This window comes from Dama dama, chromosome 10, assembly GCF_033118175.1.
Source record: "Dama dama isolate Ldn47 chromosome 10, ASM3311817v1, whole genome shotgun sequence".
Classification (NCBI taxonomy): domain Eukaryota; kingdom Metazoa; phylum Chordata; class Mammalia; order Artiodactyla; family Cervidae; genus Dama; species Dama dama.
The window spans coordinates 11,368,193-11,396,078 of NC_083690.1; the positions used below are offsets into that span (position 1 = coordinate 11,368,193).

At 51.3% G+C, this 27,886-nt stretch overlaps 1 protein-coding gene across 11 annotated transcripts in view; it reads left to right on the forward strand.

Moving 5' to 3' along the window:
* Positions 1-27,886, forward strand: part of CLEC16A (C-type lectin domain containing 16A) — a 239,612-nt gene that overhangs the window by 184,516 nt on the left and 27,210 nt on the right. The window contains exon 22 of one of the 11 annotated variants that reach the window (XM_061152837.1): positions 23,307-23,428. The exons of 9 other annotated variants lie outside the window; for them this stretch is intronic. In XM_061152837.1, coding sequence (XP_061008820.1) covers positions 23,307-23,320 — 14 coding nt within the window. In that variant the 3' untranslated portion in view covers positions 23,321-23,428. Of the gene's footprint in view, positions 1-6,103; positions 6,160-23,306; positions 23,429-27,886 lie in introns of those variants that run through there. One more of the 11 variants, XM_061152836.1, reaches the window with a different exon arrangement.

Below are 27,886 nucleotides of genomic sequence, written 5' to 3' on the forward strand. Positions count from 1 at the left end.
GCAGTTCCCGCTGAGCCGCACAACAGCCCCGGGGGGCTGGCGCCTGTCCTCCGGGTGCAGACCAGGAAGCCCAAGCTCAGAGACGGGGTGCGCCTGGCCCGTCTGCTTCCCGCTCCACGAACCCCCGTGTCTTCAGTCCTGAAGTTTCTCTGCTGGCAGAACACCGCCGGATTGGTGTGCTTGGGGAACCCTGGGAACTGTCACTGTTACCATCTCCCGTTTCAGGGGCACAGAAACCAGCAGAGAACGTGGATGCAAATCTCTGCGTCTAAAGGAAATGCCCATAACTTTATTTGAAGAAACTTTCTAAGCCTTTTTCTATCAACGTTTCTTTTTTGCTGCCTCGTCATTTGTTTTATCAGCTGTAAGTTCTTATTAGTGGACAAGTGATAACAAATGCAGAGGATCGAAGGCTCATTTGTGGGATAAAAACCTAGAAACTGAGAAGATTCCAGCTCTTCATTTCATCTGCGAATTGGAAAAAGACTACTTTGATTTGAATTCTGGTTTTTTTTTTTGGCCTTAAAATGTTTCTGGCTAGCTCATGGAACCCCACAGCTCCCCTGGGACAGGGTTTGAGAACCACTTTACCATTTCCCAAGAACCAGTCACAATGCCCACCTCAGGATCCAAGAGGGTGAGGTGCCAAGTCAGCAGCGTTGCTGAGTGTGCGGACGCTCGGGAGAAGAGTTGTTAATTCACAAGGACCTGCGAGGCTGGAGAAGAACCAAAACAGCAGGTGGGGACCAGATGCAGTCACAGCACTGAAGGTTCAGAGGGGCTTAAGCAACTGGGTTTTCCATGTGTCCTCCCCTCCCCTCCATGCCCTAAAGTCTTTGCAGCCCGTGGACTGTAGCCACGAGCCTCCTCTGTCCTTGGGATTTCCCAGGCAAGAATACTGGAGTGGGTTGCCATCTCCTCTCCAGGGGATCTTCCTGACCAGGGATCAAATCTGGGTCTCCTGCATTGCAGGCCGATTCTTTACGGTCACAGCTACCAGGGAGGCCCCTGTGCCCTAAATGGCCCCCTCAAAGCGTGGCAGCTCCTAGGGACCAAGGTAGGGGATCACCAGGAGAAGGAACTGGGGAGGGGGCAGGTGAGGGAAGAACTTTTTTAAAAAAAGGATTTAAAAAATTCCAAGGAAGTTACATGACAAATACACTAACTAGGTTCAGGCAAAAAGTGGGGGTGCTTTTGTGAATCAAACGCTGAGCATACAGAGAGGACCAGATGGTGGAGACGGACTTACAAACCGGTTGTGCAGGACTCCCCTGGTGGTCCATCGGATACAAATCCCCCTGCCAATGCAGGAAACACCGGTTCGATCCCTGGTCCGGGAAGATCCCACGTGATGTGGGGCAACTAAGCCCGTGCATTGCAGCTACTGAACCTGCACTCAGGAGCCTGTAGAAAGAGAAGCCACCTCGATGAGAAAGCCCGCGCACAGCAGCAAAGTCCCAGCGTGGCCACGAATGAGTAAGCAGGTCGTGCAGAGCAGGGAGGCGGGTCTGGTGGGGACAGCACGTGAAGGGGCAGGTGACACTGAGGGGCACGGCCATGGGAAGTGACGAGACAGCCTGGAAGGCTGGGCAGGGTCAGGTAGTGAAGGCTGCTGGCAAAAGAGGATTGGACCTTTGCCCTGGAAGCAGCAGGGAAGGTTCTCAACCAGGGGAGCGGTGAGTCAGGAGGCTTGGGTTTTGACCGACTGGAGTCTGACAGGCAGGGGTGAAGGGGTGCACAGAAGGGACAGGCACACTCAGCCCCTCCCCTGGCCCTCAGCGCCCGAGCAGTGTGGGCTGTGCCCGTTCTGTGGCTGAGAACAGATCTCTGCAGAGGTACCGTCTTGCTCAGCTCGGTGTACGTCCTTTGAGTCTTTTTTTTTTCTGGGTATTTATACACTATCCTGAGCTTCCCAGGGGGCACTACTGGTAAAGAGCCTGCCTACCACTTCAGGAGACGTAAGACACACGGGTCCGATCCCTGGGTCAGAAAGATACCCTGGAGGAGGGCATGGCAACCCATTCCCAAGATTCTTGCCTGGAGAGTTCCACAGACAGATGAGCCTGTCGGGCTACAGTCCATGGGGTCTCAAAGAGTCGGACACAACTCAAGCGACTCAGCACGCACACACATGCTATACTTGTAGCATAGTATTGCCTTTTTTTTTTGTAACCTAGATGAGTGCTATTTTCACTCAGTAAAATGTCTTGCATTTGTTTTATGTGGGTTCATAAGAGCGCCCTCATTCATTTTTGACTGCTGAGGAGCAGTCAGTCTCGTGGGCAAAGCACTGTTTATTTAACCAATCTCCCATTGATGGATGTTTAAATTGTGGCCAATTTTTTTTTTTTTTTTTTTTTGTCCTTAACAAATAAGAGCTCCTCCACGGCCCCTTGCACAAGTATTTCCCTGGGGTAAGAAACATGAAGCGTGTCCAGAAATGTCTAGGCTGTGGAACGAACAGGATCTGGTGACCAATAAAAGTATGTGGGTGGAGGACCACGGGGGCTAGCTTCAGGCAGAATATCCAGGAGCCTTGGTTTCTCTCGGAATGTTCTCTGTGCTTTTTTTTTTTTTTGGCTGCACTGCGCTCATTGCGGCACACGAGGTCTTCTCTTGTTGCGGAGCACAGGCTCTAGAGTGTGTGGGCTCAGTACTTAGGGCGCCCAGGCTTCGTTGCTCTGGTTATGCACGTGCATTTAACAGGGGCGTCTCCATGATCCCCGCTTCTGACCCAGCACCGCCGTTGCTCGCGGACGTTGTTCTGTGCAGGAGGCCTGCAGCAGCTGTGATGATTGGAAAGTTTCCCGGGGGCTGGCAGGGGCCTCCAAGGGCTGGCCCACCCGTGGCTTGGCTTGTCGTCGCAGACTGAGTGTGACGGCATGACGGAGCCCCCAAAGGCTTCTGCCCAGGCACCCCTGCTGAGCGTCCGCCTCTCTGCCATACTTTTCTCTCTGTAGCCAGCATCCCATGACCGAAATACAGCTTCCTTTATTTGTGGCTCTCCAGCCGTGGCATTTTGTATAAATGTGCTTTTCTCCGAAAACACACACAGAGTATTATTGAATGTTGTTGTTTTTTTTTTAAGCATTTCAGATCCCTGAAGAGCCAGAAGTCAATATTATCCCAGGGTAACGGGAATGGCTGCTTTGTGACATCTTTCATACTAAAGCAGCCTGCCTCCTTAAAGCCCCAAAGTCATCAGGAAAGCAGTCCAAGCCCAGCAAATCGGGGCTGATGATTTGTTTTCCTCCATCCCCATCTTTGCCCACTGTGAACTCAGGTCCTTGAAAGCCACAGCCTCACAACGTGGTTCAAGAGTGGACACCTCCACCGTGTGACATACTAAGTTCAGACGGTGCTTTACAGTGACTCCCCCCAAAATATTTGCGAGTTTATAAAAAATCCAGATACATGGTGTATGCGGTATATGCTTCTAGCATCACAGGCTTTTTTAAGGCCCCAGGATAAAAGTCCCTTTTATTGAATGCCAACTATGTGCGAGGCACCAGGCCAGTTGCTTTACAGAAAACCAGGAGGTAAATATGCGAAAACCTCGTGTGACTAATTCCACTTTTGCAGCTGAGCGAGCAAAAGTCAGAGGCAGCATCACCCGCACCTCGTCCCAGAAAGACTGAGCCTGGTTTCAGGCTCCTGCTCTTTCTAACGCGTCTGCCTGCTTCCTGAGAAGGAGGTGATTGCCCGCTCGGCGTTCTTTCCTTTCCTGCTAAGTTGACTTGAAGCCTCCGTGGCACTTCTGGGGTAAAAACTGTCCTTTGTTGTGGCTTTCTGAGCGTGTTAACTTCCTCGGCTACATTTGGGCCCAGATGCTGAGTCCCACGCACCCTGCAGCCTCATGAATTGAGCGGGTCTGCATCAGTCTGATGGAGTGATTCTCCCCCAAACACCTCCCCCACCACACACAGACACACTCTTTTAGGAAAGTGGAGAATGTCCTGAAATAGCTGACATTTATAAAGTCTTGGGTGTTCTGGAAAAATGCTTTTTGTGTGTGTGCCAGGTTTCCTGCCTGATGCCCAGGGGAGGTGGCCACTGGCTCAGAGCAACATCCAAAGCACCCTATCAGAGTGCCCGGGCCTGGGGGAGGCCACGACCTGCTCATTGTCCCCTCTCTGAGCAGAGAGCAAATGCAGAAAGCACCCTGTACCCACTCCTGGCCCCGCTGGATCAGCAGAGGGGCACCCCGGGCTGGCCAGGCACCTCAGGAAGCTTCTGGCCTCGAGTCACTTAAAGGCCACCAGCATTGGAGCACCAGCGTATGCCACCATGCTGTTCACATTCCCTGCCAGGGGGCCACCGCCACAGGGAAGTTAGGGGCACACGTCCTGGAGCCGGCCTCCTTGGGTTTAAGTCAGCGTCCGCTGTGTGATGTCAGGAAGTTCCATGAGGTTCCTGAGCCTCAGTCTTCTCTTCTGTCAAATGGGGCTGATGACAGCACCCACCTCACTAGGGCTGGAGCCCAGCTCTATGGGTACCTCCCGTTGTCTGGGTATCTCAGCAACTGGGGGAACCAGAGGGCTCAAGCAGCCTGCCCTGAGCTCCCCTTGCAGGGCAACTGACCCAGTTCCTCCAGGCCCCTCCATGGGGCATGTGCAAGGATTCTAGGGGGTGTTCCGGGCAGAGGGGCCCTGCCCTGATAGAGCCACCAAAGACAGAGCCCCTGCAGGATACGCACTCTTCCAGCACCTCCTGCAGCAGGCGGCCACATCGGGGAGGCACACACAGAAAGGGGTGATGGCTGTGGGCAGTCACTTCAGGACCGGTAGACGAGGGTAGGGGAGAAGGTTGCCCAGGCGGTGGGGCCAGGCCCGCGGAAGGCATGTGGATTTCATTCTGCGGCTCTGGGGGGCACTGCACTTGATTACAAGTCTCTCTGAGCTTGTGTGGCTGCTCAGTAGAGAGTAGATCCGAGAGAGTGGTGCGGGGGCCATTGGGGTCCACCCAGGAGCCAGGCTCCAGGCCGGTGGGGGTGCACCCTTGCTGACACCTTTGGGTGCAGCTTGCCGGGTCATGGCTGGCTGCTCCTGAGGATGGCGCTGTCCTCACACGTTGTGTGGCAGCTCGGGACAGGCAGAGCGTTCCCCATGGCTGCTCTCAGTCATACCACGAGGGGAGGGAGATGGAGAGACTGAGGCTGGAGCGGCGAGGTGACCAGCCAGCTGGCATCTCCGAGAAACAGTCACACGCTTTGACCTCCGCCCCCTGAGCCATCCTGAGCCTGAAATGTCTCAGTGGCTCAGGCACCACTGAAGGAGGATTTTTGAGGCTCCGCACGTTGCCAGCCTCAGGCCAAGTGTCTCCACAAACAGGGGACACAGCAACCTGTGGAGGAAGGCCCCGTTACCACCCTCACTTAACAGATGGTGCTCAGAGAGGTTGGGCAGTTGGCCCCAGGTCACACAGTGGCACCTGGTGTGGTTGACCACTCCGAGGCCACCTCACCCCCATGGTCTGCTCGGTCCAGGGTCCAGGGATCCTGCTCAGGGCTTGGGGTCTGAAGAGATTCTCGGCCTCACAATGGGGGAGTCACAGCTGGAAGCCGAGACACCATGATCTCAACCCACACGTGGTCTCCCCTCACACGTGGTTCCCGAGCTCCTGTTCTCACTTCTGGGCCAAGAAGGGTTTTCTGAGCACGCCTGTCAGAGCCCACTGATAAATCAGGCCCGAGATGCCTGTGCTTGGCTGGCAGCACTAAGTGGCTAAGTTTCCTCAAGCCAGTTGACATTTGCCCAATAGGTGTGAGGTATCAACAGCTTTTTCTCCTGCTTTCTGTAGCCCAGACTGGCTTTCAGCCAGAACTCTTTAAAAAATATATAATAAGGTGCTGACCTGCAGTGGAAAATGTTGGTGTACCAGCCAAAAGCAGGAGCCTCAGCAGTAGGGATTTAAGGGTCCGCTGGTCAAGGGTAAATTTAGAAACCTTCTGGAAAGTCCTGGGGCTGGCAGGATATAGTGAAGCCCTGGAGCGATGAGAGTCTGGGGACTTCTTCAACTCTTTGCCTTCGCGGAGCCAGAAAAATGGAGTTTGGTGAAAGCAGTGGAGTTCATCTTTTCATTCATTCCTTTGTTCTACAAACAGGTATTGAGCTTCGTCTGTGCCAAGCGCTGTGCTTGAGGTGACAGCCGCGAGCAAACCAGACATCCATGGCCCTGCCACATGGAGCTTGCAGTCTATAAGAATAGTAGGCATTATACATGGAATCATACCAGTAAATAACTGGATGGTAACAGGGAACCTGGCCTTCTCTAGTGGGAATCAGGGAAGCCCTCCCTGAGTAGGTGGTGTGCGTCGACAGTGGAAGGTTTCGCTGGACAAACTGGATGGGGAGGCGAGAAGGTGTTCCAGGCAGGAACAGCATATGCGGGGTGGGGGGGGGGGGGGCAAGTCAGGAAGCAACTGAGCCTCACAGTGAGGGGCAGGCTCCCCCGGCTCCCCGTCAATGGCACCTGCTGTGCTTCGCACTCGGCTCCTCCTCGCATGTTCATGGATTCGTGATCTCACTTTCAGAACCCCCTGCAGAGAGGCAGGCACATGCCCATTTTGTGTTCGAGGTTTTCGGAGGCTCAGAGTGGCTGAGGAACTCAGCGGGACTTGCACAGCGAGTCAGCAACACCAGTGTCCGTCCTCCCTCTGCTGACTCTGACCCTGGCCCACAGCCTCACTGTCTGTGTTCTCAGTTTTACCCTTTAAAAAAAAAAAACTATTTTGTATTGAAAGTGAAAGTGTTAGTCACTCGGTCACATCCAACTCTTTGCAACCCCATGCGCTGTAGGCCACTGGGCTCCTCTGTCCATGGAATTCTTCAGGCAAGAGTATTGGAGTGGGTTGCTGTGCCCTTCTCCAGGGACCATACCCACGTTGCAGGCAGATGCTTTACTGTCTGAGGCACCAGGGAAGCCCCGATTTTGTATTGAGGTATAGTCAATTAACAGTGTTGTGACAGTTTCAGGTGAAGAGCCAAGGGACTCAGCCATACATATACATGTATCCATTCTGCCCCAAACTCCCCTCCCATCCGGGCTACCACATGACATTGAGCAGAGTTCCATGTTCATTTTTACACTTATTCTCTGTTATTTGTTATTACTGATGCAGGTCAGGGGCCTGCCAGAAGGCTCAGAACCCCATAACTAACAAGCCCATCAGAGGAGAATTCCCTTCCAGTTGCTGACCTGAAATCTGCAAACAGCTGGAAGCCCAGAACTGTGCCTTAAAAGTGTCTCCTGTCCCCAGCACGTGGCACTTTCTCAGCGTACCACTTGGTTGAGTGACTCTCAACCTCCCTTCACCCACCTTAGAGTCCCTAAATCTCACTTTCTTGTCCAAATGCGGCACAGTGGTGCTGTCCCTGAGGAGCCAAGCTCAGTGTCCAGCTTTGGGGGGCGTCCCTCCAGCCTCAGGCTAGAGCGGTCTCATTCTCCCGCTGCGGCCGGGGTGGCAGGGCCTCCTCCACTCAGCACAGCCTTCGGGTCAGCTCCTTTGCTCCTCCAGGCAGGTGGGCTTGACCTTCCACGGTCCCCTACCTCCACAACGTTGGTGGGACAGCCAAGCAGGTGATCAGGAAGTCAGTCCACCAGAACCCCTGCTCTCAGCTGGAGAGGCGCACAGGCCCTGCCCCCACGGGGCCCAGGGCGGAGGCACAGCTCTTTTGGAAGCACAGCATCCCAGCCCAGCAAGCTCTTCTCCACCTGAGGTCCTGGGTCGAGCCAGCCTACCCCTGGGGCCCTACACCCTGGCTGCATGTTTCTGGAATCGCCTTGAGAGCATCTGAAAAGCCCCACTGTCCATGCCCAGTGCAGCCCAGTTAACAGAGTGAGGAAGGACTTCCCTGGCTGTGTGGTGATTAAAACTCCGCGCTTCCAATGCAAGGGACACGGGTTCGATCCCTGGTCGGGGAACTAAGACCCCACACGCCGTGAGGCACAGCCAACAATAAATAAAAGCAGAGAGAGGAGAGGGTCGCTGGTGCTTGTTGAAGCCCCCTGGCTTATTCGAGCACCCACCCTGTCTTGAGGACACTGTCAGAAATGAAAAGATCTCTCTGAATTTCTCTTAGTAGACTTTACAAGAGGGTTCTGAGCAACCACTGGGGTCAGATGCTGTGGCCTGATTGTCATTCGTTTATTAATCCTCAAACGTTCACTGAGCATCTACCATGGGGCTCACACAACCCGGGGCCTGGCATGACCCACATCCCTTCGCCATGGACCAGCTGCCTCGATCCTCTCCCGGAGATGGATTGACAGCTGGGCAATCTGCTCAGCCAGGGGCTGTCCTCCATCGGAGCAGCTGCTGCTTGGCGAGTTTGAGAGAATAGGGGGTTCTGATATGGGAGCAGGATATATTTGGCTCCCTGGACCCAGTTTCAGGAAAGGCCAGGTCTTTGAGCTTGTCCCACTTTCAGGAAACCATTTGAGCCGTGCCCTATGCCATGGTCTGCCTAGGCTGGGGAGTGGAAGGTTCTAGATGGGCCCTGCCCTCGAGGAGTCATGGGATCCTGGGGAAGACAGTGCCTCACCTGCTATTACTACGTAGTCTGATCGTGCGTGACCACGTGGGAGCCCAGGACAGGGGCGCTGGCCTGCCCAGAAGGGGCGGGCTCCTGAGGGAGGTCTGGACGGGTGGGCCAGGCTAAATGCAGGCCATCCCGGGTAGGTGGCAGGACCTGAGCTGTGAAAACCTTGGTGCACATGTGCGTCTCGCAAGCAGCCTATGCCATGTGGGCAGCAGGAGGCAGGAGATGAGGCCACGCGGGCCTGACCCCCTGTGCTGTCGACCATCCTGGGCTTCATTGGAGGCCCAGGGGAGCACTGATGGGCTTCAAGCAGGGGGGCTAAAGGCTGCCCGCTAGATGACCACACCCAACCCTCGGAGGAGGAGGACAGCTATTCGCAGGGGTTGGCCCCAGGCTAGGCTGCCCATGAGATCCCATGAGCTGCACTTGGCTGGAGGAAGACGTGGCCAAAAACATGTCCTCATGCAGAGCAGCTGCAGACCAAACCACTTGTCTACTCCAGGGCCAGAGCGCCCAGCCCCCAGTGCTTCTTGGGAAGTGCGGCCCCAGTCCAGTCCCCTCTCACCCCATTTCCTAGGCCAGGGTTTCGCTGACTTTTATTAAAGGGGTGTGTGGTCTCTGTCAGAACCTGACCCCGCCTGCAGCTTAGCAGGACAGTCTACAAATGTGCAGATGCCCGCAATAAGCCACACTTCACTTATAAAATCAGGCCTATGGGCCAGCCTTGGGGATTTGACCTTCGGGATGTTGTTTGTTGCCTCCTGACCTTGGCCTTCAAACTTGATCCCCCCCGCTTCTCTCCTTGGCCAGTTCGGTGTTCTCAGCATCTCTCCAGAGAGATCCTTTTCAGGTGTTAAGTCAGATCACATGTGTCCTCTGCTTAAGTCCGTCCCTGGCTCCCATTTCACTCAAAATGAAGGCCAGATTCCACCGTGGGGTCTCACTGAGACCCCACACAGCCTGCTTCTCCCAAGACTGACCTGCCTCTTCCCGCTGCCCCAGCCACTCCACAGCAGCCACGTGGGCCCGGCTGAGCCTCCACTCTGCCAGGTGCCCCTTGCGGTCCCTGCGCTGGGTTGGCCTCTGCTCAGGACACTCCTAGGTACCTGCCTGGCTCTGTCCTCTGTCTCGCTCCTCAGACCTCACTGTCTCAGAGGGTTTTCCCTGACCGTCCGGTGCCCCCTCCCCGCCCTCCAGAAGCCTCCTGCCCTGCTTAACTCTTCCTCAGACTTATTCCCTCCCATTAGTTTGTCTCTTCATTGCCTGCCCACTCCACCCTCCCCAATCCCATCCCACCCCATCCCATCGTTGAACTGGAAGCGCCAAGATAGCAGACACTGTGTTTTATTGACTGATAAATGCCCAGCTCCTAGAGCTGCTCAGAAAGCATTGGATGGATGGATGGATGGATGGATGGAGCCAACAAGTCTTCAGTGTCCCTTTACACGCTAGACACTGTTTGCTGTGGACTCAGGTGACCGGAAACACCCCTCCCTTTAGAGCTGCCAGGCCCTGTGGATGCTCTAGGTAGTCCAGCACTGCTGACCATGATCGGGGCCCTGCAGGGCCCAGCTGAGAGCTGGGACAGTGAGCAACGAGGGGATCTGACCTGGGCAGGAATCCTCCCATTCAGGCACCCACCCGGATGGGCGAGTCAGTGGTGCCGGGCCCACAGGCTGCCCAGATCCTCAAGGAATAAAAACGTTACTGTCCTCATGACTCCTGCTGCCAGTTTGGCTGCACACACGGTTCCCCCTTTGTAATCAGTTTCCGCTGTGGCCAGATAAGTGGGGTGCGAGGTCTCAGTTCTGCTTCCCAGCGAAGGTGTGTAGCCCAGGCGCCCAGCAACAGTGCGGGTACCCTCCCCTCCTCCACAAAGAGCAGGAGGAATTGGACCCAGGACATTTTCCGGATGAACTCTGTTGGAAGAGATAGTTCTTGAGTCCAGGCCTGATGTGAAGAATAAATGTTTTACACTACTCTCAGAACGAAAGGGAGAACCCAGAGTCAGACGTTCTTGAAAAGACTGGGTGATAGGCTCATTTCAGCATAGCTAGGGATACATGTGTTTGTAACCCCCAAGTTAATTTACAACTAGTTACACAGGGGATGAAAATGTTCTAAAATTGATTCTAGTGATGGTTGCATAATTCTGAATAGACTGAAAAATCACTGGATTATACCTTTAATGGGCTTCCCTGGTGGTTCAAATGGTAAAGAAACTCCCTGCAGTGAGAGAGACCCAGGTTTAATCCCTGGGTTGGGAAGATCCCCTGGAGAAGGGAATGGCTACCCACTCCAGTAGCCTTGCCTGGAGAATCCCATGAACAGAGGAGCCTGGCACGCTACAGTCCATGGGATCGCGAACAGTCAGACACGATTAAGCAACTCACACACACACACACACACACACACACACACACACACACACACACCTTTAAATGAGTCGATTATACAGTATGTGGTTATACCTCAATAAAGATGTACTTTTTTGACAAAGTTTTATTGATTTTTTTGAACTCTTTCTTCCTTTTGGTTTCTGCCCTCTAAGGTTGGTCCACCCTCTAAGTGGTTTGTATAAGCTTCTTATAGGGTGAGATTTGTGCTGAATTTTTGATGGTTTGTTTCTTTTCTCTCTGATGGACCCTCGAGGTTGAGTGAGGTGGTAATCCTGTCTGCTGATGATTGGGTTTGTATTTTTGTTTTGTTTGTTGTTTAGTTGAGGTGTCCTGCAAAGGGTGTTTCTGGTGGTTGGGGGTGATGCTGGGTCTTGTATTCCAGTGGTTTCTTTAGTGTGAGTTCTCACTATTTGATACTCCCTAGGGGTAGTTCTCTGGTTGTCTAGGGTCTTGGAGTCAGTGCTCCCACTCCAAGGGCTCAGGGCTTGATCTCTTCCTATTGAAGAGGAAAGGGAACTGGAGTTGTGAAAGGCAGAAACAGCATTGGTGGCTGGCAGTCCTTGACACCAGTCCTTTGGCTATGAACCTTTTCTCACATGGTTTTTGTAAGGATCTAGCGACATGATTGTAAAAGCGTAATATAATCTCTGAAATGTTACACAAACGTGAGAAACATCACCCTGCTTTGAAATCAGTAATTTGAGTGCGGACTACCAATCCAAAAGGCCTGATTTTTTTTTTTTTAATTTGGCTGCATCAGGTCGTAGTTTCAGCACACGAGGTCTTCACTGCATCATGTGGGATCTCTCCTCGCGCCTCACAGACTCTAGCTGTGGCTCGCGGGCTTAGTTGCACCGTGGCATGTGGGATCTTCGTTCCCTGACCAGGAGTCGAATCTGCGTCCTCTGCATTACAAGGCAGATTCTTGCCACTGGACCACCAGGAAATGTTGTATTTTCAAAACCAGTTCTAAACTAGTAGGACTGTCACGAAGCTGTCATCTTTGCCTAACGACCAGATTATCTCATTTGTGTCCCATTTAATTATAAAATAGTCCTATTTATGCAACATTTTCCTTAAAGCAATCCAAAAGTGAAAAAAAGAAATTGGAACCTGCAGCACATTCTGGGATAATTTGGAAACCTTGATGCAATCCAGACTCACGTGGCGGCCTCCCCCTTCCCTAAAATGTGCCTTTTTCCATTTCTTTTTGACTTTGAAGAAACGACTCTGTTCTTGCTGGTAAAACAGCCGCCTGTTCCCTTTTCTTTCCTGTAAATCATGAGATAAGTTTGCATTTCATACCTTTCCAGAAATCTCTGTTGATTGTGGTCTGACCTCAGAATCATGACTTCTGGGAAAGAAAGTAGGTATTAGAATCACTGCCACAAGCCTTTGTTGAAAACCTCTGAAGTTGTGTCCGTGTTGTGACCCCAAGACAGAAAACAGGTGAACACTACCTGCAGGTCACTTCCTGGTACTGGGTGATGACATGTCAGCCGCTCCGTCCAGCTCACTACAGGCACTTTTAAAAATTTGATCCCAAATGCCCCATGTTATTTCTTGGAGATGATTAGGGTTAGAGTGCTCCTCTTTTTGTGTTGTCAAAACCGGCGAGGTGGGGGTCTGGAGATAAATGCTTGGAGTCATTCCTGGTGCTATAACTTAATAAGGCCAGCTCCCGTGAATTGAGCAATTACTTTGTATCAGCCCCTATGCTAAGCACTGGGCTTCCCAGGTGGCGCTAGTGGTAAAGAACCCACCTGCCAATGCAGGAGACATGAGACACATGTTCCATCCCTGGGTCAGGAAGATCCTCTGGAGGAGGGCACGGCAACCCACTCCAGTATTCTTGCCTGGAGAATCCCCATGGACAGAGGAGCCTGGTGGGCTACAGTCCACGGGATCACAAAGAGTCGGACATGACTGAGCACCTTAGCACACACGCATGCTAAGCATGGCTGTGTGTATTCTAATTTATTTTTTAATAAATTTATTTACGGCTCTGCTGGGCCTTTGTTGCTGCAAGAGCTTTCTCTAGTTGTGGCGAGCAGGGGCTCCTCTTTGTTGCCGTGTGTGGGCTCCTCATTGTGGTGGCTTCTCTTGCTGCAGAGAACGGGCTCTAGGGCATGCAGGCTGCAGTTGTCATGGCTCGTGGGCTCAGTAGCCACAACTCCCGAGCTCTAGAGTTCAGCCTCCATGCTTGTGGTGCACAGGTTTAGTTTCTCTACGGTATGTGGGATCTTCCCAAGTCAGGGATGAAACCCATGTCTCCTGCACTGGCAGGCAGATTCTTTACCACTGAGCCACCAGGGAAGCCCTCTCTATGAACAGCCAACTCAGATGCTTCAGTGATATTTCCTTTTTATCTCTTTCAAAAGTAATAACCTTGTTAGAATTATTCCAATGATTGACTACCTAATTTTCCACTTAATTGTTGTATTTTCATCTCAATTCATTCTAAAGGAGATTTAAATGGTGAACAAAAAGGTACATGTCCATCATGCACACACAACACAGAATCATAAAATATAATTAATAAAATAAAAAAGGCTGTGAAAAGGAAGAAGGTAATTGGAATCTGCTTCACTTTACTGTACTTTGTGTAAATTTTCTTATGCCAGCACTTTAATAATAGGAAAATACAGCTCAGTACCTTTAAATATTTTATTGACAATATACTAATGTATCAAGATATTTTCAGGCAAATAGATATATATGACCTTAACTCATGATTGCTAATGTACTGTAGATATTATCATGATGTAATGTTGTACATTCTTTTTGTTTAAAAATCTGTTATTATCCTGAATAACTTCTACATTGATCCACATACACACAACTTTATGTTAGGTGGTACAACATAAAAGAAAAATTTTAGTTAGCAGGCACCTTTGAAATATGCTTGAAGTAGAAATGTGGTATTTTCATCTGCGACACCAACAGGACCTACACTGAGTCCATGAGATGCTATTCAGATTTATCTACAAAACTGACTGTTTCAGTACTTTCAGCCCCACCTTAAAGATACCATATCAATGACTGCCAATTCCATTAGGGGGTTCTTTTAACAAAATCATAAATCAAAATATTTCCTCACTTAAACAATATTTATTTATGGTGGAGTTTCCAAAATCTCTTATATCTTGAAATCATCCACTAAGTACTATTTTGTGCTTAGATTAAAAATGTATTTCTTATAAGAAAATGTTAAAATATATACCACTAGGCAGTATTGTTATATTTTATTTAACACAGTATAATAAAAGGATTAAAGAGAAAAGCAAAGCAGTTAAATATACATAAAACTTGCTATAACTTATTTACATCTATTCTAATGTTTTAAAGAAAAAAACCAAAAGCACTAAGCAGAGATGATATTTTGATAAGCAATATTTATAAAAAATATAAGTTAATCATTGCAACAAGCTACCTTTGATGAACTGCCCCTATAAGAAATAATATCATTGGAACTATATATCTAAAGCAAAGATGAAGGAAAAGAAGAAAAAAAAGAAAGACTAAATTGCAGTAGTGACTTTTTAAATACACTTTCTTATAAAGTGAAGCCCTATATTCTTATTTAATTCCCACTGCAGTGCGTGAGGAACAGGTTCTTTTCCTCCGTGTTGCACCCGGGGAATCCCAGGCTCTGGGTGACACAGGCAGGCAGCATCCCCGGGCTGAGGCTTTAACCTGTCTGTTTCCTGAGCCCTCGCTCACACTCAGGTACGGTGCCTCTATCTCCCTGTCAGCACCCTGGCACTCAGACCCGCCCCGCACCCCCAGCCTCCCGTCCCTTCTCCGAAGAGAGCCGTGAAGTTGCAGCAGTCTCCTGAGATGGAGGGCAGCTCAGATACCCAGAACCCCGCTGGCACCCTCTCCCTAAGCACGGCCGTGGACCACAGCACCCTCCTCCTAGTGACAGGCCATGTGCTCTCCACGGGCCCGGACGGGGCCCCCAAGAGATGCTCCCGGCAGTTCCGTTTAGGAGGCAGGATGTGCTTCTGTCCAAAGCAGTGCTATCTCGATTATTTATTAATTGTGAAAGGGAGGGAAAAAAAAAAAGAATAGGGTTTCCTGGAAAGGGATAAAAGTTCAATATGATAAACTCCCGAAAAGCAATCAAAGGCCAAAGAGGGCAGAAAAATAAAGGACGGAGAGAGTAAGAGATGATGAATCAAAGCGGCAGGGGTGCGAGCAGCGCCCTGGGAAGGGGCCATATTTCACGGCGGTGGAGCTGCGGGGGAGCAGGAGCCGACGGGGGCGGCGGTGGAAGTGAGTCAGAGAGAGCGGGACTCGGTCCCCCAAGGTCGCCAGGGCGCTGGGGATGAGCTGGTGACGACAGGGATGGATGGAGCCGTTCATGTGTCCCTGTGGCCGCAAGCCTCTTGTGTGCCTTTGTGGCTTAAATGCATGAAGTAGAAAATTGTAAATGGGAACTGTTAAGCTACAAGAAGATTCCTTCCCCCCGACCCCTCCTCTGCCCACGCTGTGCTGCTTGGGATATCTTAGTTCCCTGACCAAGGACTGAACCCGTGCCCTCGGCAGTGAAAGCAGAGTCCTAACCGCTGGACCGCCAGGGAATTAAGCTACAGAAGAAGATATCACCCCAGTCTCTCCACCCCTCCACTCTACCACTAGTATTTCCATTTACTTCTCATCTGTTACTTTTCTCTGTTTTTCTTCTCTTTCTCTTTCTCCCCAATTTTTAGTTACCTAGGAAATACATTCCCCTGGAGGAGGGTACGGCAACCCACCCCAGCATTCTTGTCTAAAGAATCCCATGGACAGAGGAGCCTGGCAGGCTGCAGTCCATAGGGTCACACAGAGTCGGACACGACTGAAGTGACTTAGCACAACACAACACAGGAAATACATGACTTGACTCTTCATTTTTAAAAGAAATTAAAATGTTACAAACAGGACCTAAGTGCCCCCCGCCATGCTCCCCACTCCCCAGACATCCACAGTTTGGCTCATCTCTTTCCAGATCCGTCCCCGTGCAGTTACATGTCCGCCCATGGCCAGTGGGCAGCCTGGGGCCTCGGCCCTCTCTGCGATTCTGAAGTCCACACAGCGCTGAGCACCACCAGGCTTTTCATAAGTCACTTGATGGCAGAACCTGCCCTGAACTCTCGATAGGCTATTTGTAAGACTTACAACCACCATCTATTGTGACTAGACTTGGTTTTATTCCCTGCAGAAATTTAATCAATTTGGTTTTCAGCTACCTGAGACCCAGGTGAGGATGTGACCTAGTATATATGTGTGTGCCCCATGGCCTTTTAACCCTTAAAGAGTCTATAAAGCCCAGAACACCTCCAACCTCAAGGGTTTAATTGTTTCTTGTTATGGCCAACTGGGCTTTCCAGGTGATGCTAGTGGTAAAGAGGTTGGAGGGTTTAGTATAAGAAGGTGTTATGGATCTGTAGCTGTCTTATGATTTGAGCTGCCCTTTTTTTTTTTTCTTAACCTAAACCTTTATTTTTTTTTTAACCCAAACAGAATCATTGTTCTGCATACCCTTCTGCAGCTTGATTTTCAGGCACCACAGTGAATCAAAAGTCTTTCTGTGTTAATGCGTATGGATTTCACTCATCCTTTTTCAGGGTTGTGTAATATTCCATAGTTCCTTTCTCTGGGCATTTTGGTTGTTTCCTGGCTTGCCATCACAGACGGTGCTGCAGTGGGCACCCTTGGATGCACGTGAACCTGAGGATCAGAATTGCTGTGTTGTCTGGGTTTTTTGCTTTGTTTTGTTTGTTGGTTTTTCCCTTCTCCCTACCCCCATACGCCTGCTATGCCCTATACAACAGAGGATTCCTTTTTTTTTTTTTTTTGTAATTTAACTATAGTTGATTTATAATATTATGTTAGATTCAGGCTTGCAGCTTCAGATTCTTTTTCACTGTAGATAATTATGAGATATTAAATGTAGTGCCCTGTGTGTATAGAGACTCCGTGTTGTGTAAGGGTTTTGTTGGGTTTTGTTTTTGGGGGTTTTTTGGTACTTTTTATTTTGTGTTGGAGTATGGGCTTCCCTCATAGCTCAGTTGGTAAAGAGTCCACCTGCAGTGCAGGAGACCCCGGTTCGATCCCTGGATCGGGAAGATGCCCTGGAGAAGGGGTAGGCTACCCACTCCAGTATTCTTGGGCTTCCGTGGTGGCTCAGCTGGTAAAGAATCTGCCTGCAATGCAGGAGACCTGGGTTCGATCCCTGTGTTGGGAAGATCCCCTGGAGAAGGTAACAGGTACCCACTCCAGTATTCTGGCCTAGAGAATTCCATGGATTGTGTAGTCCATGGGTTCACAAAGAGTCGGACGTGACTGAGCAACTTTCACTTAATTGTTTCTTGTTATGGCCAATTGGGCTTTCCAGGTGACGCTAGTGGTAAAGAATCTGCTCGCCGTGCAGGAGACACAGGGATGCAGGTTTGATCCCTGTGTCAGAAAAATCCCCTGGAGGAGGGCATGGCAACCCACTCCAGTGTTCTTTCCTGGAGAATCCCATGGACAGAGGAGCCTGGATGGCTACAGTCCATAGGGTCACACAGTGTCAGGCACAACCGAAGTGACTTGGCACATACGTGTGCATGGTCGATTAGCAATGTTGTGATAGTTTCAGGTGCAGCGAAGGGAATCAGCCATACATAAACGTGGATCCATTCTCCCCTCACCGTCCCTCCCCTCCAGGCTGCCACATAAAGCTGAGCAGAGTTCCCTGTGCTCTAGGTAAGTCCTTGTTGGTTATCCATTTTAAATACCACAGTGTGTGCATGTCCATTCCAAACTCCCTAACTGTCCTTCCACCCCAGCAGCCATAATCTCACTCTCTAAGTCTGTGAGTCTCTTTCTAAGGGTTTTGTTTTTAATGGCATTGCTGTCATGCCAGAAGCATTTCCCCAGGCTGCCAAACCCCTCTTCCTAGTACTTCATTTTCAAGGGCTACATAATAGTCTGGGACTGAGTATTCATTTCTTACAGCTGCTATGACAAAGTACCACAAACTGGGTGGCTTCAAACATCAGAAATATGTTGTCTCACAGTTCTGAGAGTGAGGGGCTTCCCTGGTGGCTCAGCTGGTAGAGAATCCGCGAGCAATGCAGGAGACCCTGGTTTGATTCTTGAGTCGGATAGATCTCCTGGAGAGAGAAAGGCTACTCACTCGGGTAATTTTGGGCTTTCCTGGTGACTCAGATGGCAAAGAATCTGCCTGCTATACAGGAGAACCAGGTTCAATCCCTGGGTTGGGAAGATCCTGGAGAAGGGAACAGTTACCCACTCCAGTATTCTGGCCTGGAGAATCCCATGAACAGAGGAAGCTGGCAGGCTATAGTCCATGGGATCACAGAACGTCAGACACAAGTTAAAAATTGAGCATTCACACACACAGGTTGTTTCTACTGCGTTGTGAACCACCCTGAGATGAACATCCTTACACAGAAATCTTTGTCCAGGTCTCCAGTGATTCCTTTAGAAACCATTCTTTAGTACTAATCGGAATGCCTGTACTTAAGGCTTTTTTGTTTGTTTGTTTTTTTCTGGCTGTGTCATTCGGCCTGTGGGATCTTGGTTCCCTGACCAGGAATCGAACCCATGTCCCTTGTATTGGAAGCACAGAATCCTGTGGACCATCAGGGAGATCCTTTAAGGTTCTTGAGAGCCCCTTGCCAGGTTGCTTTCCAGAAAGCAAAGTGGGGGAATACCCCTCAGGTCCCACCTAGACCCCATATGTTCATCCCCCAGGGCTCTCCAGAGATGCCAGCCTGCTCAGCCCCCCAGGGCAAATCCTCTCCACGGCAGGTGCGTACGTGCTACCAGCATGGGCATGCACATCCTTTCTAGTAAGACTCATTTTTATTTTATTTCTTATTCCTGCCAAAGGGGGAGAGAGAGAGTCCACAGGTTAACAGCAAATAGAAACCATAGCTCCAAGTGCCTGTTCTCTTGCAACTGCGTCTACGAATAAAGGTTTCAGAGATACCGGGCTCTCGGTGCATCAGGCACGAAATCAATCAGTGAAATCTCACTCACAGGGCAGCCTGCCAAGCAAGACCAGAAGAGAAAGTAAGTCCTCTGGTCGGTTCAGCCCGTAAGCCCCTGAGCAGTCTACATCATCTCACGCCCCGCAACGGCAATCACGTGACACCGCTTTGGGGGGCAGCCTGCGGGGAGCGGGTGGTCAGGAGCCATTCGAAACCAGCCAACCTGAAGGCTTCTAGGGGCTGATTTTGAGAGCTGGAGCCAAGTGAAGACCTCAGGATATTGGAGCTCAATTCATGGGGGCTCCAGGGGGTGAGGCAGCAGGAGAACGGTGGCAGGAACCCAGGGGGCTTTGTGTGAAGTGATGACCACAGGACAGGGCTGAGTGCTCGAGGACCGCCAGCGAGGGAGGGGCGTCCGAAGACGAGACGCTTCCCTCGGCATGACGAGGGCCAACTGAGTGCAGAAACCAGAGCGCAGGATGCAGGGAAGGATAAATTTAGCCAGCGTTTCAGGGGAAAACATCGATCTCAAATGTAGCCCTGTCTTTTAAAAGAAAGTGGAAGCTGCAGGCCGGTCATTTGGGACAATTTCCCCTGAACAGATAAAAGCCCATGCAAAAGGACCGCTTGTAGCCGGTTTATTCCTCCTGGCAGGTCCAGGGGATCTTCTTTGGACAGGAGGGCGGCTGGTTTCCCCCAGGGCATGATGGATGGTCCGCCCCCCACCCCCCACTCCTTCCCCAGAAAAGGTGCCGCCCGGTTGCCTTCTGGGAAGATTGGAGGTTTCTATTTCCAATCCAAAGCGTTGGTCGCCACAAGGAATGGGGCCAGACTGCAGACATCTGATGAGCCTGTGTGTCAGCGGGGCCATGGCCAGCCCCCGAGCCTGTTGTCCCATCACCGACCAGAGGACCTCTGGTGGCTGTAGACAGGGTTTGTTTCTTTTTAAACTGGGCGCTTCTGACACTCACGTAGCACCACAGACATCTCATTTCTACCTGGGCGAAGCAGAGGGAACCACAGTTCCAACCCAACAAAAGAGCGCCCTGTCTGAGTGACGCTTCCCCAGCCTCGCCCGCCCAGTGGCAACGGGCATCTTTATGCAGCCTCGCTCCGACACTGCTCGCTTGTTTGGAAGGGGAAGAGAGGCCGGTCTGTCAATATTTGGGGCACTAATCATCCGCGTTCGGGCGCCAGGGGTCATTGAAAGGCTGAGACGTTTCCAGGAATTCATGGCTCTAAAAACGTAGGGCTGACCGTAAAGGATTTCCAGCAAGGGTCTGAGAGAAAGAAACCCAAATCTCAGCCCCGCCCCCACTCACTGTCCATTGTGTCTCGGATTCTTTGGAAGAAGTGAAGTCAATGCACACGGCGATGCGGGTCCAAGTTAATAATAAATGTGGAGGAAGGAGAAAGGATGCTCAATATTTAAACATTGCAGAGCGCCTGGTTTGGTTTGCCAGCCACTGCCCTCCGCCCGCTTCCTGGACGGGTCTGTAAAACCCAGCGTCTTTTTCCCTAACTCTGCAGCCGGTGCTGTAGAGACAGAGGAAAACGGAGCCTTCTCTAGGCAACCCCAGAGTGGCAGTATTTCTGCTTGTTTTCTGCTGACTTTCTGAAGGGCAGGAAGAGTGATGACAGTGTGGACACAAGTTTTTCCGACTCATTCGGCATTCAAAGGGAGTTTTTACGCTTTGGGGTCATATCTAGAGTTGTCTTCATTTTCCTGTGTTACCTTCTCTTGGAGCTGGTTTGTATTTTAATATGAATTTTCTGCTTTGTTCCTACTTCTGGCTTAACCATGAGACACTACCATCACATTGAGGAAACATCTATCCAAGTAGCCCCGTGCTAGATGCGTTCCTTAAAAGTTGCCTATGAGGCAGAATTCTGTGAATCAATTCCTTTTTTCTTCTTGACACACTTTATATAAAAGGAAACGCATTCCTTTGGGGGGAGGCAAAAAACATTTGGCCCCAAGACATAATAAAATCATGCTTAAGGATGCAGCAAACTTTAAAGTCTCTTAGTTAAAGGAAATCAATACTTTTATGATGAAATATTAATAATACTAAAAAAAAAAAAGTCAAAACTACAAATGCAGAACAGCCAGGTTGATTGTAACGTCGAACGCATTAGCTTAGCATTGGCAAGGAAGCAGAGAGGAGAAACCAGAGCCCACCTGAGAAGCCCCTCCAAGCCCCTGTAAGCCTCCTTTTCAGGCGTTTTCCATGGAGAAGACACACACCTCTCCTTAGGTGACAGCATCACTCCCGAACATTTTGTTGAAGCTGCTGCCTTTTGGAAACAAAAAGGTGAATCTGAGCCAGAGAGGGGTACACACACGTGAGCACGCACACGCACACATGTGAGCACACACGTGCGCACGCACACACAATGTGAGCACACACGCACACACATGTGAGTGCACACACACACATGTGAGCACGCATGCACACACACACACACACACAGTGGCACGTGGGGTCTTAGCTCCCTGACCAGGGATCCAGCCCATGTCAATCCTGCATCAGAATGTGGACTCTTGACCACTGGACCACCAGGGAAGTCCCCAGTCAGGCGTGTCTTGAGCCCAAACTTAACAGATGAGATTTCAAGAATCTAGGTGGAAGTAACAAGAAGCTCGTTTTCTCATATACTGTTTTAATACACATCCCTTAAGCTTACATACTGACAGCTACTTTTTAAAAGCCCTGCTTCTGTGACAGCGAACAGAAGGAAGGATTCTGCTGTGTGTTGTGCCGTTTTCTCTATTGAGCTGAGCCGTTGCTTCTGACACATCCCCCAGGTGTGAAGACCCTCCTAAAAACGAACATCCCCAGTTCTTGCCTCACTGGGCCCAAATTCCAGTTGTACCATAAATGCCAGCTAAGTGGTCAAAACAGCTCATGCTAACTGAACCCTTAGACCGTCGCGACTTGTTCACTCCTCTTGGGCCCTCTGAGGGGAGCTGTGGTCACCTGCTTTACACGTGAGAGCCATAGGCTTTGTGGGCTAAGTGGTTTCCTTGAGGTCACATGGCCACGCGGGGTGCCCAGACCCCCGAACTCCCTTCACACCTGTATGCTGTGTGTCCAGAGTGGGAACTACAGCCTCGGAGTCAGGTATCTGCTCTCGGGTGTCCTCTCCCATAGCTGTGTCCCCCGTCCGCCTGGCGGCTTCAAACAGCACTGCCAGGTCCAAAGGTGACAGCCCCATCCACTCAGCAACCTCGGTCATGGCTTTTGAAACTTGCTCTGTGTGTGGCTCCTCACACACTACCTGATCCTACCTGCCCCACGTAGTTCCAGATAGCATCTCCAGGCCTTACTGCCAGTGATGTGTCGGCCGACGTCATCGCCTGTCCATCTGGCCTAACCCCAATCTGTTAAGGCGCGTGGCCGGAGACCCTGACGTGGCCACGGTGCAGGAGGGAGCCACCCCACGGTCCTGCATACACACACAGGGAACCAGGACCACAGGTGGGCGGGTGCTCTGGGACTGTGTTAAGTATGTGTGGACGTCACATGCGGAAGGTCAAAACTGGTCCCCTGGCCCCCTTGCACACGGCCCCCTCGTAGAACACATGAGGCTGGGAGCATGTGTCAGCACACGTCACCCACTTGCGGCCTGAGCATACAGAGCTGGGCCGATGGGGTGGAGACTTGCTGGAAAGAATCAGTGGGCCTTGGGCCCGCTGAAAACCTCAGGAGGTTGTTTGTCCTTTGCACGCAGGGCTGCAGCTGACCCAGCTCAGCCCTGGCCAGTGGTTCTGGCCTTCTGCTGGGACCAGGAGTCCGGGGTCTGTGACCCACTCCCTGCATCTGGAAGCACCCCCGATCGCTGTCTAACGGGCCTCCCTCTCGCTGCTCTTTCAGCCCTGTTTCCTGCCTCAGTTAAGAGGCAGCCGAGATGGCCACTGGTGGGCTTTCTAATACCTCTGCTGAGAGACTGTTGTGGAGCTCTCTTCTCACTATTGTATAGACGGTAATGTCATTGGAAGAGGGCAGGGGCTGGGCAAGGCAGGGCCCTGGCCCTTGGGAACAAAGCCCAAGTCCTGGCCACCTTCAGGGGACGCTCCTCTAAGAGATTCTCGGAGATCTAGTCCAGCGCGGTCCCCACCTGCCGGCAGCACCCCTGCCCCCGTGGCCTGGAGAGAGGCTCGTGTCCAAGGCAGTATAGGGCAGCACATGAGGGGCTGACGTTCACAAGACACCCCCGGGCAGCCAGAGGGCCGCTTAGACCCCAGGTCTCTTCCATGGGTGGCAGCCCCCCCAGGGAGGCGTCACCAGAGAACAAACGCAGTTTGAGGGGCAGAGCTGGGACCAAGAGAGCACAAAGAGAACAGATACTGAAAGACCGTTTTTTCTTTCCTGCAGGTTTTCAAGTATAGTCTTTAAAATCCAAGAGGATTTATCTGAGGATAAACAGCTATAGGTTAAAAGATTCTGCAAGTTTCCAGCTATTTTTATATGTTGGACATTTATCCCCTAAAAAAAAAAACAACCGGAAATAAAAGTCTTTAAGCATTTTGAGGTCCTGCCCGTCAGTGATGGGGGGCGTTGCCTGTGGTGAGGCTGTCCAGGCTTGGCCGAGGGAGGCGGTAGAAATGCCCTCTTCCCAGAGCGGCCCCCTGGGCCAAGCAGGAAGTGCACACACAGATCAGAAATCGCTCAGGGTCACCACTGCAGGGTGGCCGAGTGTTGGCCCTAGAGCCCAGAGTTTTGTGCCCACAATCCCGAAACAGTAAATCGTGTGACTCACTACGGGGAGACAGAGGGGATCTGTTGGTGGATCCTTTTATTTTTGTGCAAATTCCTTAGAGGAGGCCTAGGTGAACGCCTGGCCACTCATGGCCCAGTGGGTACGCGGCTGTTGAACTTGACTCTGAAGCCGAGTCCTCGCCCTGCACCCCCCATGTTCTTTGAACAGTTGCAGGCACTTTGGCTTTGCTAGTTGGAGGTTTAATTGCTAAATCATGCCCGACTCCTTGCGACCCCATAGACTGTAGCCCACCAGGCTTCTCTGTCCGTGGGATTTCCCAGGCAAGAATACTGCAGTGGGTTGCCATTTCCTCCTCCAGCGGATCTTCCCCACCCAGGGATGAAACCTTGGTCTCCTGCATTGCAGGTGGATTCTTTACCATCTGAGCCACCAAGATGCAGCCCCACTGCTGGCCATTGCTCTCATCTGGCGGGGGAAAGCGGAGGGTGAGGCGGGGAGGTAGAGGCTTCAAAGCCAGCCTCTGATATCGCCGGTAGACCCTGCAGACGACATACAGTCCATCCAGAGCCACCCGAAGGCGGAGTCCCACACTCCGCCTCAGCCCAGCGCCTCCTCTCTGGCCCCAGGGCCCAGGCAGGCTGCGCTGGGGGGAGGTGAAGGGGCCCAGCAAGGAAGGAGCCAGCGAGGGTGGGGGAAATCGGGCCACGGCTGCACTTGCCGTCTTCAGCTTTGTGCGCGAGGTCACGGGGCCAATTGATTATTTTTACTGTTTCCCAGCATCGAGGAGCGGTGAGAAAAATACGGACGCTGCATCCTCACAACCTGAGCCAGGGTCCCGGGGTGAATTTGCTAATGAAAGACTGATGGGAGGTGGGGCACCCCCACCCCCACAGCCCTCATTCCAGCCGAGACTGTCGAGAAGCAAGGCTTGGTTTTTGCCAGGGTGGACGGCTCTTCCCTCTCAAGTCTTGAATCTATATCCTGAAAGAGGTCTCTTGGAAACTGGGCTGCTTTGAAACACATCCACGTGAGCCTTCATTGACTCAGGGTCGTGTCATTCAGACTCAGAAGGTGTACATGTCAGGAGCTCGGCCTTGATGCCCCCTGTCTCAGCTGGCAGAGACCACGGGCGTACGGGAGACATGCTGGGTTTGGTTTGCCTGGGGCTTGCCTGCTTCTTTTTTTTTTTAAAGAAATGTGAAGTGAATTGTCAGCAGTTTTAAAAATCAGGAAGTTTTACACCAAAATCTAGATACCAGCTTCTCCTGAGGAATGGAAAGCTGTGGCCGCCTTCTCAGGCAGCAGCAGTCAGAGGGGCTGCAGAGCTGTAGTTTCCAGTTTTCCCCAGTCTCCCCCACTCCGTCTTGTCTCCCCGACACAGGCTGAATGCCCCATGAATCAGGTTCATTTTCCTGATAGAAGAAAGTGATTTCTCAGTGCCCATGTTGCAATCAAACAAGGGAAAACAGATGGCAAGTGGAGGAGACTGTTTGCCTTTCACCCCTCACTTCTCTTTCACCACTGTTACCTGTCCAGCCCTTGCTGCTTGAGTTTGCAGCCTGTAGACTCGAGGCATTGAGCCACCCACCTGACTTGTCTGTGATTTTCACAGGCAGGCTCTACAGAGGTTCGTTCTAGAAGAAACAGAAGGGAAGCCTACCCTTGATCAGGCACCCTGCAGCCAGGGAAGTTCTGTTTTCATCTCGCGTATAAACTAGAATTTCACTGTCGAGATTAAAAAAAAAAAATTTGCAAAATGCTGTGATGTGACATTATCTTTCCAGAACAAGGCTCAGTCTCCAGCCAGGCAGCTGATTCTTCCAGGAACCTGCCTTCAGAGACCTTGCCCAGGAGGGTGTAATGGGACGGGAATCTTGAATATGAGCTGGGATGTCATGAGAGCTCTGTCCCCTAGGACAGTGTTCCTTGAGGTCTTGGCCCCCCAGGAAATGAGAGCCAAGTGGTGACGTCAATCTCCCCTCGCTGGAAGTTGTTCTGATGTAGCTTCTCACTTTCCACTCACCTTTATTGTTGGAGTCTCACTGTTTAGTTTGTGTTTTCGTGGCTTTTAGTATTTAGTAGTTTTAGTATTTAGTAGCCATGGCATTTATCTGGGTTTGGTTTTTAAGATGTCAGCCACCTTGCATCCTCCCTGGAAGCAGGTGATCTGTAGGAGTGCCTATAACGGGTGAGGCTCTAGGGTGAGGTTGCTGCCGTTCAGTGGTCACAGTCCCTGAGATGAAGTCTAAACCAGTGGGGTTCCCGCCCCTTCAGCTCTCTGAAAGGTCTCTGTTGAATCTCCCACATGCTCAGGTAGTTTTCAGATTTTCCAGTCTTCAACCTGATAGAGTGGCATGTCAGTCACATAACCAGTATCTCTTATATAGAATCATAGTACGCAGAACAGCACAAGTTCTGGGCAGACTGCAGAGGTCAGCTGGGGCCTCCTTGCTTCTCCAGGGTTTAGGAAACTTTGGCTCAGACCCCTCGGTCCTCTTGCCCGCACACGTGCAATCCTCCCCACCCTTGACTCTCTCATGGTCCTGGCTGCTTCCAGGTCTTGGCCCTTGTGCGTCATCTTTGTGTGGCCTGGTGTGAACCCAGATGGGAACTCGGTTCCTTTCCTATGTACTCCCCCAAAAAGGCCACTTGCACCGCAGAAGAAAAGAGCTGAAGGAATATTGCCTAAAGATTTGTGGGGTCGTGGGGAAGGTCCCCTCTCAATTGCTCCTTCCCCTGTTTTTCCTTACTCTACCACCCCAGATTTCCCCCAGGAAGTGCAAGGGCCAGCCAGTCCCTTGTCCCTACAGAGCTCAGCTCACACCCCTGCATTACCGAAGTTTTTTAACAACTGGCAGTTAAGATTAGGTCCAACTGCACAGAAGACAAAAATCCCAAAGGGTTTATATACCTCTAAGGGAGTGGAATCCTGGATGAAGGGAGTCAGGGGCTCCACAAAAGCATCAGGGACCCAAGATCCTTCCTGCCCAATGCTCTGCTGTCCCTAGTATGTGATTCATCCTTATGGGCCATGATAGCTGCTGGAGTTCCAACCACTGCATCCATGTTTCAGGAAGCAGAATGGAGGAAAGCATACCTCTTTCCTTTGAAGAACCCTTCCTAGAAACCAAACATGTCACTTTCATTTCTATCTCATTGGCCACTGCTCAGTCACAGGGCTGTGCCTCGTTGCCAGATTCTATAATTGCGATGAAGGGGAGAATCGGTACTGGGGGAAAGCTCACAGTATCAGAAACACTGTTCAAAGCACTCCGAACCCCCGAGGATTCCAGGTGCTAGCTGTTGAAATAATGATAGTTGTTGCACATAATAGCAAAGCAACTTTGCAGTCAAGTTGCTTCTGCCCTACTTGGGCATATGCCTTATGTGGGCTGATGGGGCCCCAAGGCTGGACAGGCTAGGCTTTGGGAGCACAGGGGAAAGAACACTTAGCCCCACTGACTGCAGAAACCCTTGCCCAAGCTGGCCCAGAGCTGTCTGAGCCTTAAAAGATAGGGAAGGGATTTGTGAAGGCAGAAAAGAGGCCAAAGGGAATTCCAAACTGAGGGAACAGCCTAGCTGAGGCCAAGAGCAAGTCGTTCTCTTTTTTTTTTTTTTTTGGCTGCACTGGGTCTTCGTTGCTGAAACTGGGCTTTCTCTAGTTGCAGACAGCAAGGCTGCTCTCTAGTTGCGGTGCTCTGGCTTCTCACTGCAGTGGCTTCCCTTGTTGCGGAGCACAGGCTCTGGGGCGCACAGGTTTCAGTGGTTGTAGCACATGGGGTCAGTTGCCCTGTGGCATGCGGGATCTTCCCAGACCACATTGAATCCATGTTCCCTGCGTTGGCAGGCGGATTCTTGACCATTGGACCACCAGGGAGGTCCAAGCAATGGATTCGTGTCACTCAGTCCGAGACCTCCCTGGGCTGCAGGAGGCAGGGGCCCCATCTACACAGGCCCTCCCCGGCCCCCACTGATTGGAAAGGTGAGGGGTAGGGCTGGAGGAGGGAGCTGACGAAAGGTCACTGGGGGTTGGAACTTCCTTCTCCAGGTCCCATGGATTTGACCAAGAATCCAAAGATAAAGAGCAGAGATTCATAACTGAAATGCCTACGAGCAGCAGGCAAGTTAGGGAGGGGAAGGGAACTGCTCACTTCTTCCAGTTGCTGCCACGTGGGAATAGGTCCCAGTGATGCCAGGTCGTTGTTTTTTAAGAAGCCAGAAACCCAGACTTGTA